Source organism: Fragaria vesca, linkage group LG6 (assembly GCF_000184155.1).
Source record: "Fragaria vesca subsp. vesca linkage group LG6, FraVesHawaii_1.0, whole genome shotgun sequence".
Classification (NCBI taxonomy): Eukaryota; Viridiplantae; Streptophyta; class Magnoliopsida; order Rosales; family Rosaceae; genus Fragaria; species Fragaria vesca.
In genome coordinates, this window is record NC_020496.1 from 21,891,788 (window position 1) to 21,893,234 (window position 1,447).

The 1,447-nt window shown below is 42.2% G+C and overlaps 1 protein-coding gene across 1 annotated transcript in view; it reads right to left on the reverse strand.

Moving 5' to 3' along the window:
* The window catches only part of LOC101295349 (probable UDP-N-acetylglucosamine--peptide N-acetylglucosaminyltransferase SPINDLY-like), a 9,777-nt gene that overhangs the window by 5,948 nt on the left and 2,382 nt on the right, over nucleotides 1-1,447 (reverse strand). The window contains exons 5-8 of the mRNA XM_004303480.1: nucleotides 600-728; nucleotides 378-497; nucleotides 201-269; nucleotides 39-120 (exon numbers count right to left, since the gene is read on the reverse strand). Of these exons, the coding sequence (XP_004303528.1) occupies nucleotides 39-120; nucleotides 201-269; nucleotides 378-497; nucleotides 600-728 (400 nt within the window). The remainder of the gene's footprint in view (nucleotides 1-38; nucleotides 121-200; nucleotides 270-377; nucleotides 498-599; nucleotides 729-1,447) is intronic.

Sequence of the window (1,447 nt, forward strand, 5' to 3'; positions counted from 1 at the left end):
AGAGAGAGAGAGAGAGAGAGAGAGAGAGAGAGAGAGACCTAAGTTGTTATATGCTTCCGCATATGTGGGATTTGCAATTATAGCTTTCTCAATCATGCTTGCAGCACCATCCATCTTACCCTGCCAATAATGAAGAAGGAAGTTGGTGACTCAAATATGAACATTCAAGTTCCGGCACCTAGAAGGGCTTGAAAGGAAACCTGAACAGTGTAGACAACTCCAAGATTGTTCAATGACTGTGAGAAATTTGGTTTGATTGACAACGCCAACTGCAAATTTGTAATAAATAAAACGATAAGAAAAAAGATGGTAATGCCAAAGCCAAAGTCCTAGAGAGGAAAACAAAATTAAAATTCTGTACAAGTGCCAAACATTGCCTGATAACACTCTACTGCTTTATCAAGGTTGTCTCGGTCTTTGTATATTACTCCCAAATTATTGCATGCCTCTGCACAATGGGGATTGAAGTGGAAAGCGAGTTCATAGAATACAATTGCCTGCACAGGTAGAATTTGATTGCAAACACCGTATCAAATTGACACAACCAATCAAGAAAAAATCCAGTTGAGAGAGATTTCAGCTGCAATAAAAACACTTACCATGTCAAACTTAAGCATTTCACCATAAGCAACCCCAAGATTGTACATTGCGTCAGCATAATGCCAGTTATAATACAAAGCCTTCTTGTAATATGCTATGCCTTGATCGATATCTCCCTCCAACTTAACCTATATGCACATGTTACTGAACCAAAATCAGGAAAAAGATTGATAATTTACTCAAACTGAGTAAAAAGGAAAAGGAATATGGGACTATGTAGTAGATGAGTCAACATATGTTTCCATCACACAACACGCAAGTGTCAAATTTGCAAATGCACCTACACCACAACTTTCCTCATGACACACTTCTCTAGTGGCATTGGCACAATAAACCAAGTCCGCCATTTCTTAAACCAATCAAGCCATTAGAGAAACATCCCAACAAACAGTTATGATGTTGAAGTAAAATATATACATACATACATATATATATACACACACACAGAGAAAGGATGAGGAGCGGACGTCCGCACCGAAGAAAAAGTGTAGACGTCTCTCCATTCTCCTCCGTCCAGCGCCGATGACGGCGCGCCTCTGCCCGAGCGGACACCAAAGGCGTCCCCGATCACTTTCTCTTCCCAGCGAGTCCGCTGAATTCCAGTTTGCCGGGGTGATCGACCTTGTTTGAAGTTTTGGGTGGAGGTTGCTGCCCAGACCTTCAAATCGATCTCGCCGGCAAGAGAAAGTGATCGGAGATGCCGCTGGTGTCCGCTCAGGTGAAGAAGCGGCGTCGTCGGCACCGGACTGAGGAGAACGGAGGGACGTCCGCACTTTTTCTTCAGTGTGGACATCCGCTCCACAGCGGGCCTATATATATATATATATATATATATATATATATATAT